Below are 14,897 nucleotides of genomic sequence, written 5' to 3'. Positions count from 1 at the left end.
ATGCCCACTGGCTTCATTTCTAAGTGGATGGCTGTCAAAGTTGATATAGTTTAAAATATATGCCAACATAATAAAAACGTATTTAAAAACATGATGGGGCAGTGAGGACCAGTTCAGGGTTTCATGGGAGATGTAAGAAATGTTTCATCAGGCACTCAGCACATCCATAAACTGTATTTAACACCTTCATGTTTCATGTGTTGTCAAATCGCAGTGAAAAAATTACAGATGTTATTCCATCAAAAACATGTATATAATGGAGTAATTGTTATTTGTTATACAACATATGTATATAAAAAATTAAAGATTGTCAATAATGTTTTTTAAACTCTTGAACAGTTTCTTAACAAATATGTTCGACATGAACCTTCTCTTTTCCCATTATGAGCATCTGATCAAATTCAGCTTAAACCACTAGAGGGAGTGATGAACCCTCGTTTCTCTATGGATGTCTCACCAATTATGCACCAAAAACATTTTATGGATTTTGGATATGATTTTTTTCCCCTCACACCAGAGTTGCTTTGTTTTGTGTCTGTAAATTCTCAATTCAGTTTCAATTCAGTATTCAATATCAAGCATTTAAAATATGAATGTATAAAAGTTGAATCCAGTCATAACTTGGTAAACACACTTATTTTCTAAAACCTTGGGAAATTTTCATAAAAATAAGACTAATTAATGAATGAAACAAGTTTATCGCTTGTAAAAAGTCAGTTTGTCTGAATATAGACACTTGAAACAGTTAACACATGTTGTTGGCAGTTTGTTTGTTTTGCTGTTGAAGTAGCAGTCGAACACTAAGAGGTGTGAGTGGCCCTCGACTGTGATCACATTAAGAAATGATTGCATTAGGAAATTTAACTTTCAGGTTTTTGGCACCTAACACATGTAATAAGTTACAGATGCAGAGTAAAACATCCAGGGCTGAGTCCGCAGGGGGGGGTTAATATGGTGTATTGATAAACTTATATATACACTAAACAAGCTATTTACGCAGCCCAAGATATAAATGATAACTCCTGTTCTGCAGGCTGGAGAGCTTACACTACACAATCTCACAAATACTGTAAAACTCATATATTTTCTGCTCCACCACATGTCAGTACATGTACTTTAGTATTTCCACTTCATGCTACTTCGTTCTTCTTCTCTGATACATCTCAGAGAGAATTATTTTATTTTATACTGCAGTATATTTATTTGAGAGCTTTAAAGAGGAAGATTTTAAAACAATGGATAATATAACAAGTTGTTAAAATAAATTGTTAAAGACTAAACAGATTGGTTTTGAAAATTTTTTGCTTGTGAAAAAGAAATAAAATATTTTCAAAAGTCATGGTTTGTTGAAGGTTTTTCTTACTGAAGTTCTCAAATGCTTTGATGATCCATCTCACCACAAATCAAAGAGAGAAACAAACTCTCACAATAAAACTAATAAAAAACTGTTTATAATGAGTTTGACTGTAGCTCAAAGTGATTCAAGCTGTGGTCACATGTTCACATGGAGCCAGATGTGAGCATCATGACACACATCTGCAGGTACGTGTTATTAGAAATGTATATGTTCATGTGGCCTATATTTAACACTTCAATGTGCACGACCGTCAAACCCTCAGAATGAAAAGGCAACGAAAGAGCTGTGACCTGTAGATAAACACGACTGAAGTCATCCTCAGACCACACTCTTCTCCTCACCTCAAAAATGCACTGTCAAAGTTGAAAGTCTAGACTAACAATGCTGGAGGGACTTTCAAAGTTTTAGTTTGTAACATTGGTTATTTTGAAAAAATTATAAAACAGAACCAAACACGCTGTATATGAATTCCCTCTAATGTTTATAGGGAATTCATATACAAAGCTTTCCTTCATCCTAGTTTTGTCCAGGACACAGGCTGTTTGTTTTTGACGTGTATGAAACAGGGCTAAACAGTGAAATGAGACCCAGTTCTGTGTGAGTCCTCCTTTTTTCATCTATTCCAGCCGTGAAGTCACTGACCGCTGTTACTCAGAAGGCGGTGCAGGTTCTGGTCCAGGCCCTGGTCATCTCACACCTAGACTATTGTAACTCCCTCCTGGCAGGTCTACCTGCTAGTGCAATCCGACCTTTGCAGCTCATTCAGAATGCAGCAGCTCGAATGGTTATTAACCTAAATTCACTCACACTACTCAGCTCCTCCGCTCCCTTCACTGGTTACCAGTGGCTGTCCGCATCCGTTTCAAAACATTAGTACTTGCGTATCGTGCTGTGAACGGATCGAGTTCAGTCTACATCCAGGACATGGTCAAACGTTACACCACACTCCGTTCACTCCGCTCTGCTTCGGCCAATCGGCTTGTTGCTCCCTCACTGCGAGCTAAACACTCATCAAAATCACGACTGTTTGCTGTCGTGGCTCCTAAATGGTGGAATGAGCTCCCATTCGACATCCGGACATCAGAAAGTTTACACACCTTCCGCTGCGAACTTAAAACACACCTCTTCCGACTATACCTTGAATAACAATGTTTGAAACTAACAATTAAGTAGCACTTAAATGGTACTTACTTATAGCACTTTGTAGTTTTTCTTTATTTTTGAAGAAATTGTACTTTCTTAATTCTTGTTGTTCTGGGTTTGTACCTTCGGGTTGAATGCACTTATTGTAAGTCGCTTTGGATAAAAGCGTCAGCTTAATGAAAATGTAAATGTTAGATGATCATCATCAGAATAAGCTTTATTTGCCATGTATGTGTACAAGACACTAGGAACATGACTCGGATTAAATTGTGCTCAGTGTACATACACAGATACAAAGACAATTATGAACAGAATGCAAGAAACAACCACAATAAACATATTATGTGCAATTAGAGTTAGACTGAACAAGACAGAGGTGCAACCGGAAACAAGATGTGCAAAGGTGGACAAAAACTTTTAACTACTAACTAATACTACTACTAATACTACTAACTGTGACCAGAGGACGAAAGTGCAGTATACTGCAAAGATGCTACAACAAATATGGACATTAACCTTCTCTATTTCTTCCATGAACACCTGATCAAATTCATTTCCATGCTTTATTGATGTCTTACTAATGATACACCAAATATGTTTTATGGATTAACAAAAAAACTTTCAGGCTTCTCGCACCTAACACATGAAATGGGTTACAGACTGATTTTCAGCTTCAAAGCCTTCTAGAGTTGAAAATTTTGCTTTTGAAAAATAAATGACATTTTTTCAAATGTCAGTTTGTAAAAATAGTTTTTATCTCTGAAGTTCTCAAGTGCTTTGATGATCTATCTCAACAGAAATCAAAGAGAGAAACAAACTCTCACAATATATCTCATATAAAACTGTTTATAATGACTGTGATTGTAGCTCAAAGTGATTCAAGCTGTGGTCACATGTTCACGTGGAGCCAGATATGAGCATCATGACACACATCTGCAGGTACGTGTTATTAGAAATGTATATGTTCATGTGGCCTATATTTAACAGTACAACGTGCACGACCGTCAAACCCTCAGAATGAAAAGGCAACGAAAGAGCTGTGACCTGTAGATAAACACGACTGAAGTCATCCCCAGGCCGCACTCTTCTCCTCACCTCAAAAAGCCACTGTCTAGACCAGGGGTCGGCAACCTTTTTCACAATAAGTGCCTTTGTGAAATTTCCTTGTTAATTAGTGTGCCATATCAACATTATTTTTAACATTAAGTTCTATTATTGAACATTCACAACGGACATGTCATTTTTGTCTATCCATATTGGCTATATATATAGAACAACACTAAAAAGAATCTTTTTATCATTATGACAATAGGTTTGTTATTAACCCCACCAACCACACTCATATAAAGAATTTCCCCAACCCATGACAGATTGCACTAACAGCATTTCAAAACACTGCTTTCAGTAACTCATTAACAAGTATTGCATTGGAATTGTCCAAAGTGGACAAAAGCAGATCAAACATAAATAACAGTACTAGGGCTATACAAGAATGTGACCTCATGAAAAATTCAACATCTGAGTCAGAGAAAAAGAGGTGCACAAACAGCAACATATGCAAACACATGTGTAGGCCCTGCAACAAATACAATGATGCCTATCAATCAGTGTGATCCCTGACCTTGCTTTCCTTTCAGTTTAAACCACTAGAGGGAGCAATTATCCCTTGTTTCTCTATCAGAATCAGAATCAGAATCAGAAGGTATTTATTGTCAAGTAGGTTAACACCTACCTGGTGGATGTCTCACCAATGATGCACCAAATACATTTTATGGATTTTGGATATCATTTTTTTTTTACTCACACCAGCGTTACTAGTGTTTTATGTCTGTAAATTCTCAATTCAGTTTCTGTTCAGTATTCAATATGCAGCATTTACAATATGAATGTATAAAAGTTTAATCCACTCATATCTTGACAAAACACGTTTTTCTAAGACCTTGAGAAATTTCCTAAAAATAAGACATTAATGAAACTTTAAACAGTTAACACATGTTGTTGGCAGTTTGTTTGTTTTGCTGTTGAAGTAGCAGTTGAACACAAAGAGGCGTGAGTGGCCCTCGTCTGTGATCACATTAAGAAATGACTGAATTATGAAATTTAACTTTCAGGTTTTTGGCACCTAACACATGTAATAAGTTACAGATTGATTTTCAGCTTCAAAATCTTCTAGTGTTGAACAAGTTTAAAACTCTGGTATAAGATCTAATGTGCAAGTGTTTATTATGATAAAGTTTTTATGTCATTAAACTGTTTGTTAATTGCTTCTACTGTTGGAACTGTGTTGCTGCTACTCTTGGCCAGGACGTCCTTATGAAAGACAGAAAATAAATAAAAGAACCAGACTGTTCCTGACTTGTTTAGCAGAGCCTGAAAAATAATATAAATTTAGTTTTATTGAGATGTATATGTTCTTTCAAATCTTTATTGTTATGTCCGGACTATAACATGTAATGATAATATTAACTGAAATTATTAAAGAGGAATTGACTCTATTTGCAGACTATTGGTTATTTAAAGCCTGGTACGTCACTTGTTGACCGGGGGGGGGGGGGGGTTCAGCTGCAGTGTAAAACATCCGGGGGTGAGTCCGCAGGGGGGGGTAATAAGGTGTATTGATAAACTTATATATACACCAAACAAACTATATACGCACCCCAAGATATAAATGATTACTCCTGTTCCGTAGGCTGGAGAGTTTACTACACCATCTCACAAATACTTTAAAACTCAAATTTTTTCTTTCTGCTCCACCACATGTAAGTACTTTTACTTTAGTATTTCCACTTTATGCTACTTTGTACTTCTTCTCCGATACATCTCAGAGAGATATATTTTATTTTATACTGCAGTACATTAATTTGAAAGCTTTAAAGATGAAGATTTCAAAACAATGGATAATATAACAAGTTGTTAAAACAAAGTGTTAAAGACTAAACAGATTTTCTGGCTTTGAAAATGTTTTGCTTTTGAAAAAGAAATTACATTTTTCTAAATGTCAGTTTGTTGAAGGTTTTTCTTACTGAAGTTCTCAAGTGCTTTGATGATCCATCTCACCACAGATCAAAGAGAGAAACAAACTCCACAATATATGTAATATAAAACTGTTTATAATACATTTGATTGTAGCTCAAAGTGATTCAAGCTGTGGTCACATGTTCACGTGGAGCCAGATATGAGCATCATGACACACATCTGCAGGTACGTGTTATTTGAAATGTATATGTTCATGTGGCCTATATTTAACACTACAATGTGCACGACCGTCAAACCCTCAGAATGAAAAGGCAACGAAAGAGCTGTGACCTGTAGATAAACACGACTGAAGTCATCCCCAGACCACACTCTTCTCCTCACCTCAAAAAGCCACTGTCAAAGTTGAAAGTCTAGACTAACAATGCTGGAGGGACTTTCAAAGTTTTAGTTTGTAACATTGGTTATTTTGAAAAAATTATAAAACAGAACCAAACACGCTGTATATGAATTCCCTCCAATGTTTATAGGGAATTCATATACAAAGCTTTCCTTCATCCTAGTTTTGTCCAGGACACAGGCTGTTTGTTTTCGCCGTGTATGAAACACTGCTTAACAGTGAAATGAGACCCAGTTCTGTGTTAGTCCTTTTCACCTATTCCAGCCGTGAAGTCACTGACCACTGTTAGATGATCATCATCAGAACCAGCTTTATTTACCATGTATGTGTACAAGATACTAGGAACACGACTCGGGTTAAATTGTGTTCAGTGTACATACACAGATACAAAGACAATTATCAACAGAATGCAAGAAACTACCAAAATAAACTTTATATTATGTGCAATTAGAGTTAGATTGTACAAGACAGAGGTGCAACCGGAAACAAGATGTGCAAAGGTGGACAAAAACTATTAACTTCTAACTCATACTACTACTAATACTGCCTACTGTGACAAGAGGAAAAAAGTGCAGAATACTGCAAAAGTGCTACAACAAATAAGGACATTAACCTTCTCTATTTCTTCCATGAACACCTGATCAAGTTCATTTTCAGGCTTTATTGATGTCTAACTAACGAAACACCAAATATGTTTTATGGATTGACAAAATTAACTTTCAAGTTTTTGGCAGCTAACACATGAAATGGGTTACAGACTGATTTTCAGCTTCAAAGCCTTCTAGAGTTGAACAAGTTCAAAATTGCACATTTTTTTAATATGACCAAGTTTTTATCTTGTGAATCTGTTTGCGAAAAAATGTAAAAAAGAGTCAGACCGGTTTAGCAAACCCTGAAAATTCTGTTTAGTTTAGTTTTATTTAATTCTATGTGATCTTTTCAATATCAGGACAATAACATGTTATGATTAGGGTTGGATACCGAGAACCGGTTCCAATATGGAACCGGTTCCAATACAACCGGTACCTACCCGGACCGAAATGAAACGGAGATTTCGGTGCCTCATTTCGGTACCTGAGCCAATGGAAGACTGAGGTCTCCGCTCGTCCCGCCTCCTCACACTTCCGCTCATTCCTTCACGGGAAGCGGCGGCTCCCGCCGGGCCCCCGCGGCCGGTGGACAGACTCTTGTCCCCGCGCTGCCCGCCCCGCGTGCGTCAGGGCTCCCGTGCAGGTGGCAGGTGATCTCCTCGCGACACCTCTCCCCGGCGCTGCCCCCCCCCCCCCCCCCCCCCCCCCCCCGCCGGGCGCAGGAACGGAGACCACGCCGAGAAATGTTTCATAAAAGCGACCGCATTTTAGGGGGGCGAAGGCGGGCCGAAGCCTGCCTGCGACAGCCCCCGCCGCGGAGACACGGGGGTCTCTGAGTGAAAAGCGACCCTCAGTCTTCATGAGTCACGAGTCAGAGTGTGTGTGTTTTGTATTTATTTTTATTTATTTAAGTATAGTGTAAACTTTTGTTAACAGTTCGTATGTTATTCATAGTTTTAAGTTAAAAAGGGTTGTGTATTTATTTATATTTATAATCTACTTTAAACAGTTAATATATTTGGCAATAAAAAAAGCCTTTCTTAGTCAAGCATCGTTTCGTGCACTTTTTTGAAAAAAGTATCGGTTCAGGCACCGTTTAGGCACCGGTATCGTTTTAAAAGTCACGGTTAGGAACCGGTATCGGATAAAAACCAAACGATACCCATCCCTAGTTATGATAATATAAACTGATTAAGATAATGAGTCATGTATTCTAATTGCAGGCTGTTGTTGTCTTTAAGCCTGTTACTTCACTGGGTGACCTGATGTCCAGGGAATTACAGCCACAGGAGAACGTGAGCTTGTCTTGACTGTGCTTCTTAAACCAGAGCAGAAGTAAACCCTCTCAGTTGTCAGGTCTCGGTGGCTCTGCTGCTGCCACTCGTCACTGAAGACCTGAACTCTGTGCTCACATGTGTGTTCTCTGCACCGATGAGGAACAGCAGCCTGCAGGGCCTGTCTCTAGCTCTGCCCCTCACCAGCTTTGGCAATGTGTTGATGTTTCTTTTCAGTGTTTCCTTAGCTTCCAGCATCATCTTCCTCAACATGTCTGTGTTTGTCTCCATACTGCTGAACAGGGCTCTGCGCAGCGAGAACCGCTTCATGTACATGCTGAGCACCTGCTTCAGTGACATCTGCACCGGCGTGTCTTATTACTATGTGGGTCTCCTGGATGTGAAGGACGGCATCGACTCCCCTACGAGAACATATTTAATGGTGCCACTTTTTAGAGTTATGACCTACACGGCCATCCTGGCCGCGCAGGCCGACAGGTACCACGCTGTGGCGTCACCTTTCCGATACTCGCGCCGCATGACGCGTAACAGAACTGTGGTGGTCATCTGTGCGTACTGGCTCTTTGGCTTCCTCCTCGTGGCTGTGAGTAACCTGGGCTCAGTCGACGTGGCCAGACAGATCTGGGGCTTTGGCTTGTTACTGAGCAACATCTTCACAGTGACTATAATGATTGGACTTAACATCAGGCTGTTCATCATAGCCAGGTTCCAGCTGGAGAAGGAGCCCCCCTCCGTGGAGAGGGACACCAAGCGCTCCTCGGTGTATCTCATACTGGTGGTGGTTATGTTCTTTCTGGTTACAATGCTTCCCATCTTATGTCATTATATAGTCTGTATCTTCTCTGGCTCGTGTTTCCACTCTAAGAATGATGCCACCGACCCTCTGCATATTTTACCCACAATGAACGGTGCCCTCACCCCCATCCTGTACATCTGCGGCTGCTCCCCGCTCCGAGCCACACTGCTCACCAAGGTGTGGAGGCCCTGCTGCAGGAGGAGGTGAGAGAGGCTGGTGAGGGGGCTGCCTGCAGATGTGTGTCATAATGCTCACATCTGGCTCCACGTGAACATGTGATCACAGCTCGAATCACTTTACACATGTTGTCGAAAACTCACTTTTATTGTTTCATTTATGTGCTTAAAGGCTTAGCAGTGATCTTAATGTCCCTCCGATTGTCTAAGAGTTATCACATATTGCAGATGGAGTGTAATACATATTGCATATTTTGTACTTTATGCCTATAAGTGTTTAAAATATTAAAAATTAGATCTTCCTTTAAATCCATAAAACAGCAAGACGAATATCCTAAGTGTTTATTTTTCTGACAATAATTCATTGAAACTTGAAATTGTTTAAAAAATATTTTCCCATTCTCTTCCAGTCTCTCCACAAGGCTTGTGTCCTGGATGACTCGGCCCCATTAGATGCCCCCTGGCTTCATTTCTAAGTGGATGGCTGTCAAAGTTGATATAGTTTAAAATATATGCCAACATAATAAAAACGTATTTAAAAACATGATGGGGCAGTGAGGACCAGTTCAGGGTTTCATGGGAGATGTAAGAAATGTTTCATCAGGCACTCAGCACATCCATAAACTGTATTTAACACCTTCATGTTTCATGTGTTGTCAAATCACGGTGAAAAGATTACAGATGTTATTCCATCAATAACATGTATAATATGGGGTAATTGTTATTTGTAATACAACATATGTATATAAAAAAATAAAGGTTGTCAATAATGTTTTTTAAACTCTTGAACAGTTTCTTAACCAGTGGTGGGAAGTAACGAAGTAGAAATACTTTGTTACTATACTTAAGTAGATTTTTCACATATCTGTACTTTACTTGAGTATTTATTTTCCTGACGACTTTTAACTTTTACTCGCTACATTTGAGCACAAATATCTGTACTTTCTACTTCTTACATTCTCAAACTGGCTCGTTACTTGAGCAGCGGAGGTTGGCGCAGCACGCCTCTATGCACGGCGCACCTCTCTATCTCTCTCTCTCTCACTCTCAGTCTCTCTCATCTAGGGTTCAAAATTTGTAAAATTATACATTAAATACATTATATTCATATTGTTGTTATAATTTTTCAGTCAGTTGAGATAAATCTTGAGGAGAAACATTTTGGGTTGTTTTGCGTCTGTATAGGCCTACTATAAAAAGCACTTTGCATTTTAAATTTTGGTACTTGTACTTTTACTTTTGATACTTAAGTACATTTCAACACCAGATACTTTTGATACTTAAGTACTTTTAATATGAGCTACTTTAAGACTTTTATTCAAGTCATTTTCTGACGGGTGACTTCTACTTTTACCGAAGTCACTTTCAGGTAAGATATCTGTACTTTTACTCAAGTATGGCTTTCAAGTACTTTATACACCACTGTTCTTAACAAATATGTTCGACATGAACCTTCTCTTTTCCCCTTATGAGCATCTGATCAAATTCAGCCTAAACCACTAGAGGGAGTGATGAACCCTCGTTTCTCTATGGATGTCTCACTAATTATGCACCAAATACATTTTATGGATTTTGGATATGATTTTTTTTCCCTCACAACAGCGTTGCTTTGTTTTGTGTCTGTAAATTCTCACTTCAGTTTCAATTCAGTATTCAATATCAAGCATTTAAAATATGAATGTATAAAAGTTGAATCCAGTCATAACTTGGTAACCACACTTATTTTCTAAAACCTTGGGAAATTTTCATAAAAATAAGACTAATTAATAAATGAAACAAGTTTATCGCTTGTAAAAAGTCAGTTTGTCTGAATATAGACACTTGAAACAGTTAACACATGTTGTTGGCAGTTTGTTTGTTTTGCTGTTGAAGTAGCAGTCGAACACTAAGAGGTGTGAGTGGCCCTCGACTGTGATCACATTAAGAAATGATTGCATTAGGAAATTTAACTGTCAGGTTTTTGGCACCTAACACATGTAATAAGTTACAGATGCAGAGTAATTACCCCGCAGGGGGGGTAATAAGGTGTATTGATAAACTTATATATACACTAAACAAGCTATTTACGCAGCCCAAGATATAAATGATAACTCCTGTTCTGCAGGCTGGAGAGCTGACACTACACAATCTCACAAATACTGTAAAACTCATATATTTTCTGCTCCACCACATGTCAGTACATGTACTTTAGTATTTCCACTTCATGCTACTTCGTACTTCTTCTCTGATACATCTCAGAGAGAATTATTTTATTTTATACTGCAGTATATTTATTTGAGAGCTTTAAAGAGGAAGATTTTATAACAATGATTAATATAACAAGTTGTTAAAATAAATTGTTAAAGACTTAACAGATTGGTTTTGAAAATTTTTTGCTTGTGAAAAAGAAATAAAAAATTTTCAAAAGTCATGGTTTGTTGAAGGTTTTTCTTACTGAAGTTCTCAAATGCTTTGATGATCCATCTCACCACAAATCAAAGAGAGGAACAAACTCTCACAATATATCTTATATAAAACTGTTTATAATGAATTTGACTGTAGCTCAAAGTGATTCAAGCTGTGGTCACATGTTCACATGGAGCCAGATGTGAGCATCATTCATGACACACATCTGCAGGTACGTGTTATTAGAAATGTATATGTTCATGTGGCCTATATTTAACACTTCAATGTGCACGACCGTCAAACCCTCAGAATGAAAAGGCAACGAAAGAGCTGTGACCTGTAGATAAACACGACTGAAGTCATCCTCAGACCACACTCTTCTCCTCACCTCAAAAAGCCACTGTCAAAGTTGAAAGTCTAGACTAACAATGCTGGAGGGACTTTCAAAGTTTTAGTTTGTAACATTGGTTATTTTGAAAAAATTATAAAACAGAACCAAACACGCTGTATATGAATTCCCTCTAATGTTTATAGGGAATTCATATACAAAGCTTTCCTTCATCATAGTTTTGTCCAGGACACAGGCTGTTTGTTTTTGACGTGTATGAAACAGGGCTAAACAGTGAAATGAGACCCAGTTCTGTGTGAGTCCTCCTTTTTTCACCTATTCCAGCCGTGAAGTCACTGACCACTGTTACTCAGAAGGCGGTGCAGGTTCTGGTCCAGGCCCTGGTCATCTCACACCTAGACTATTGTAACTCCCTCCTGGCAGGTCTACCTGCTAGTGCAATCCGACCTTTGCAGCTCATTCAGAATGCAGCAGCTCGAATGGTTATTAACCTAAATTCACTCACACTACTCAGCTCCTCCGCTCCTTCCACTGGTTACCAGTGGCTGTCCGCATCCGTTTCAAAACATTAGTACTTGCGTATCGTGCTGTGAACGGATCGAGTTCAGTCTACATCCAGGACATGGTCAAACGTTACACCACACTCCGTTCACTCCGCTCTGCTTCGGCCAATCGGCTTGTTGCTCCCTCACTGCGAGCTAAACACTCATCAACATCACGACTGTTTGCTGTCGTGGCTCCTAAATGGTGGAATGAGCTCCCATTTGACATCCGGACATCAGAAAGTTTACACACCTTCCGCCGCAAACTTAAAACACACCTCTTCCGACTATACCTTGAATAACAATGTTTGAAACTAACAATTAAGTAGCACTTAAATGGTACTTACTTATAGCACTTTGTAGTTTTTCTTTATTTTTGAAGAAATTGTACTTTCTTAATTCTTGTTGTTCTGGGTTTGTACCTTCGGGTTGAATGCACTTATTGTAAGTCGCTTTGGATAAAAGCGTCAGCTTAATGAAAATGTAAATGTTAGATGATCATCATCAGAATAAGCTTTATTTGCCATGTATGTGTACAAGACACTAGGAACATGACTCGGATTAAATTGTGCTCAGTGTACATACACAGATACAAAGACAATTATGAACAGAATGCAAGAAACAACCACAATAAACATATTATGTGCAATTAGAGTTAGACTGTACAAGACAGAGGTGCAACCGGAAACAAGATGTGCAAAGGTGGACAAAAACTTTTAACTACTAACTAATACTACTACTAATACTGCTAACTGTGACCAGAGGACGAAAGTGCAGTATACTGCAAAGATGCTACAACAAATATGGACATTAACCTTCTCTATTTCTTCCATGAACACCTGATCAAATTCATTTCCAGGCTTTATTGATGTCTAACTAATGATACACCAAATATGTTTTATGGATTAACAAAAAAACTTTCAGGCTTCTCGCACCTAACACATGAAATGGGTTACAGACTGATTTTCAGCTTCAAAGCCTTCTAGAGTTGAACAAGTTTAAAATTGCACATTTTTTTAATATGACCAAGTTTTTATCTTGTGAATCTGTTTGCGAAAAAATTTAAAAAAGAGTCAGACCGGTTTAGCAAACCCTGATTCTGTTTAGTTTAGTTTTATTTAATTCTATGTGATCTTTTCAATATCAGGACAATAACATGTTATGATAATATAAACTGATTAAGATAATGAGTCATGTATTCTAATTGCAGGCTGTTGTTGTCTTTAAGCCTGTTACTTCACTTGGTGACCTGATGTCCAGGGAATAACAGCCACAGGTGGACGTGAGCTTGTCTTGACTGTGCTTCTTAAACCAGAGCAGAAGTAAACCCTCTCAGTTGTCAGGTCTCGGTGGCTCTGCTGCTGCCACTCGTCACTGAAGACCTGAACTCTGTGCTCACATGTGTGTTCTCTGCACCGATGAGGAACAGCAGCCTGCAGGGCCTGTCTCTAGCTCTGCCTCTCACCAGCTTTGGTAATGTGTTGTGGTTTCTTTTCAGTGTTTCCTTAGCTTCCAGCATCATCTTCCTCAACATGTCTGTGTTTGTCTCAATACTGCTGAACAGGGCTCTGCGCAGCGAGAACCGCTTCATGTACATGCTGAGCACCTGCTTCAGTGACCTCTGCATCGGCGTTACTTATTACTATGGGGGTCTCCTGGATGTGAAGGACGGCATCGACTCCCCTACGAGAACATATTTAATGTCGCCACTTTTTGGAGTTATGACCTACACGGCCATCATGGCCGCGCAGGCCGACAGGTACCACGCTGTGGCGTCACCTTTCCAATACTCGCGCCGCATGACGCGTAACAGAACTGTGGTGGTCATCTGTGCGTACTGGCTCTGTGGCTTCCTCCTCGTGGCTGTGAGTAACCTGGTCTCAGTCGACGTGGCCAGACAGATCTGGGGCTTTGGCTTGTTACTGAGCAACATCTTCACAGTGACTATAATGATAGGACTTAACATCAGGCTGTTCATCATAGCCAGGTTCCAGCTGGAGAAGGAGCCCCCCTCCGTGGAGAGGGACAACAAGCGCTCCTCGGTGTATCTCATACTAGTGGTGGTTATGTTCTTTCTGGTTACAATACTTCCCACCTTATGTTATTATATGTTCTGTATCTTCAATAGCTCGTTGTGTTTCACCTCTAAGAATGATGCCACCAACCCTCTGGCTATTTTACCCACAATGAACGCTGCCCTCACCCCCATCCTGTATATCTGCGGCTGCGCACCGCTCCGAGCCACGCTGCTCACCAAGGTGTGGAGGCCCTGCTGCAGGAGGAGGTGAGAGAGGCTGGTGAGGGAGCTGCCTGCAGATGTGTGTCATGATGCTCATGATACTTTATGCCTATAAGTGTTTAAAATATTAAAAATTAGATCTTCCTTTAAATCCATAAAACAGCAAGACAAATATCTTAAGTGTTTATTTTTCTGACAATAATTCATTGAAACTTGAAATTGTTTAAAAAATATTTTCCCATTCTCTTCCAGTCTCTCCACAAGGCGTGTGTCCTGGATGACTCGGCCCCATTAGATGCCCCCTGGCTTCATTTCTAAGTGGATGGCTGTCAAAGTTGATAAAGTTTAAAATATATGCCAACATAATAAAAACGCATTTAAAAACATGGTGTGGCAGTGAGAACCAGTTCAGGGTTTCATGGGAGATGTAAGAAATGTTTCATCAGGCACTCAGCACATCCATAAACTGTATTTAACACCTTCATGTTTCATGTGTTGTCAAATCACAGTGAAAAGATTACAGATGTTATTCCACAAATAACATGTATATAATGGAGTAATTGTTATTTGTAATACAACATATGTATATAAAAATTAAGTAAAGGTCGTCAATAATGTTTTTTAAACTCTTGAACAGTTTCTTAACAAATAT

At 39.0% G+C, this 14,897-nt stretch overlaps 2 protein-coding genes across 2 annotated transcripts; both read left to right on the top strand.

The window, feature by feature from the left end:
* The first annotated feature begins 7,894 nt into the window (after positions 1–7,894).
* Positions 7,895–9,183, top strand: LOC133001421 (uncharacterized). Its single transcript, XM_061070995.1, has 2 exons — positions 7,895–8,757; positions 9,153–9,183. The coding sequence occupies exons 1-2, from the start codon at positions 7,895–7,897 to the stop codon at positions 9,181–9,183; spliced, it is 894 nt and encodes a 297-aa protein (XP_060926978.1).
* A 4,241-nt stretch (positions 9,184–13,424) lies between these two features.
* Positions 13,425–14,540, top strand: LOC133001432 (uncharacterized). The gene is made up of 2 exons (XM_061071006.1): positions 13,425–14,290; positions 14,510–14,540. The coding sequence occupies exons 1-2, from the start codon at positions 13,425–13,427 to the stop codon at positions 14,538–14,540; spliced, it is 897 nt and encodes a 298-aa protein (XP_060926989.1).
* The last annotated feature ends 357 nt before the right edge of the window (positions 14,541–14,897 follow it).

The sequence above is a fragment of the Limanda limanda genome, chromosome 5 (genome assembly GCF_963576545.1).
Source record: "Limanda limanda chromosome 5, fLimLim1.1, whole genome shotgun sequence".
In the NCBI taxonomy this organism is placed as follows: domain Eukaryota; kingdom Metazoa; phylum Chordata; class Actinopteri; order Pleuronectiformes; family Pleuronectidae; genus Limanda; species Limanda limanda.
This window is presented reverse-complemented; position numbering and strand designations above follow the sequence as displayed.

What these genes read in the sequence shown, in the direction of transcription:
- LOC133001432 (XM_061071006.1), top strand. Translation starts at nt 13,425, where the DNA reads ATGAGGAACAGCAGCCTGCAGGGCCTGTCTCTAGCTCTGCCTCTCACC. An exon ending in AGGCCCTGCTGCAGGAGGAG is followed by an intron (nt 14,291 to 14,509) that starts GTGAGAGAGGCT and finishes TCTCTCCACAAG; the next exon opens with GCGTGTGTCCTGGATGACTC.
- LOC133001421 (XM_061070995.1), top strand. Translation starts at nt 7,895, where the DNA reads ATGAGGAACAGCAGCCTGCAGGGCCTGTCTCTAGCTCTGCCCCTCACC. An exon ending in AGGCCCTGCTGCAGGAGGAG is followed by an intron (nt 8,758 to 9,152) that starts GTGAGAGAGGCT and finishes TCTCTCCACAAG; the next exon opens with GCTTGTGTCCTGGATGACTC.